This window comes from Morus notabilis, unplaced genomic scaffold (assembly GCF_000414095.1).
Source record: "Morus notabilis unplaced genomic scaffold, ASM41409v2 C11325224, whole genome shotgun sequence".
NCBI lineage: Eukaryota > Viridiplantae > Streptophyta > Magnoliopsida > Rosales > Moraceae > Morus > Morus notabilis.
In genome coordinates, this window is record NW_010385264.1 from 1 (window position 1) to 835 (window position 835).

At 40.0% G+C, this 835-nt stretch overlaps 1 protein-coding gene across 1 annotated transcript; it reads right to left on the bottom strand.

Annotated features, from left to right (window-relative positions):
• Positions 1-4: 4 nt before the first annotated feature.
• LOC112094907 (putative inactive cysteine synthase 2) lies at positions 5-460 on the bottom strand (the record flags this gene model as incomplete). Its single annotated transcript, XM_024176611.1, has 2 exons — positions 183-460; positions 5-106 (listed from the first exon to the last, which is right to left on the bottom strand). Coding segments are annotated over exons 1-2 (324 nt in total), but the record flags the coding sequence as incomplete, so codon positions are not given.
• Positions 461-835: the final 375 nt, after the last annotated feature.

Here is an 835-nt window from a genome sequence, read left to right on the forward strand (position 1 = left end):
TCCCTACACCAGATATTGTACCCCCAGTCCCTATTCCTGCAACCAGGGCATCAACTTTTCCTTCAGAATCTCTCCAAATTTCTGGGCCAGTCGTGTCATAATGTATCTGCAAAAACAACAATAACACAATCTATAATCTAACCATATGGCAACATCGGAGATGCGCTGTCACTACATAGTACCTGTGGATTGGCAGGATTGTCAAACTGCTGAAGCATATAACTGTTAGGTGTGTCGTTTAACAGCTCCAAGGCCTTATCATAAACCCCCTTAAAGCCCTTGGCAGGGTCCGTCAAGTAAACCTCAGCTCCAAAAGCAAGGAGCACAATTCTTCTCTCGATGCTGTAAGAAGATGGCATGGTGAGTTTAACCCTGTAACCCTTGACTGCTGCAACGGATGCCATCCCGATTCCGGTGTTGCCACTAGTAGGCTCCACAAGGACAGTCTTTACCCCACTCATTATTCAACAATCAAGCATAAGTGGAACCAATAATAATATGTTAGTTCAGGATACCATAAACCAAATACATTATATTTATATGGCATCTACTTAGAGGAATGACAGAAAGCTGGAATAGAGGTACGAAAATGCACGAATCTCACTTGAACTTCAATGAGAGTACTTTAGCATATATGTCAGAAATATTTGTAAATTTTGTTTTCTGAAGTCAAAAAAGTCGGTTAAATTCGACAAAACTGACAAGGCAATATGACTGCGGCACTAAAGAAACTGTATGATAGAGTAGAGAGTGATATCAATCCTAGTGATTTAAATCCTACAAAATCTACATGGCCAACTAAATAGTTAATCTCAGGACATAAGAAATTTCCATT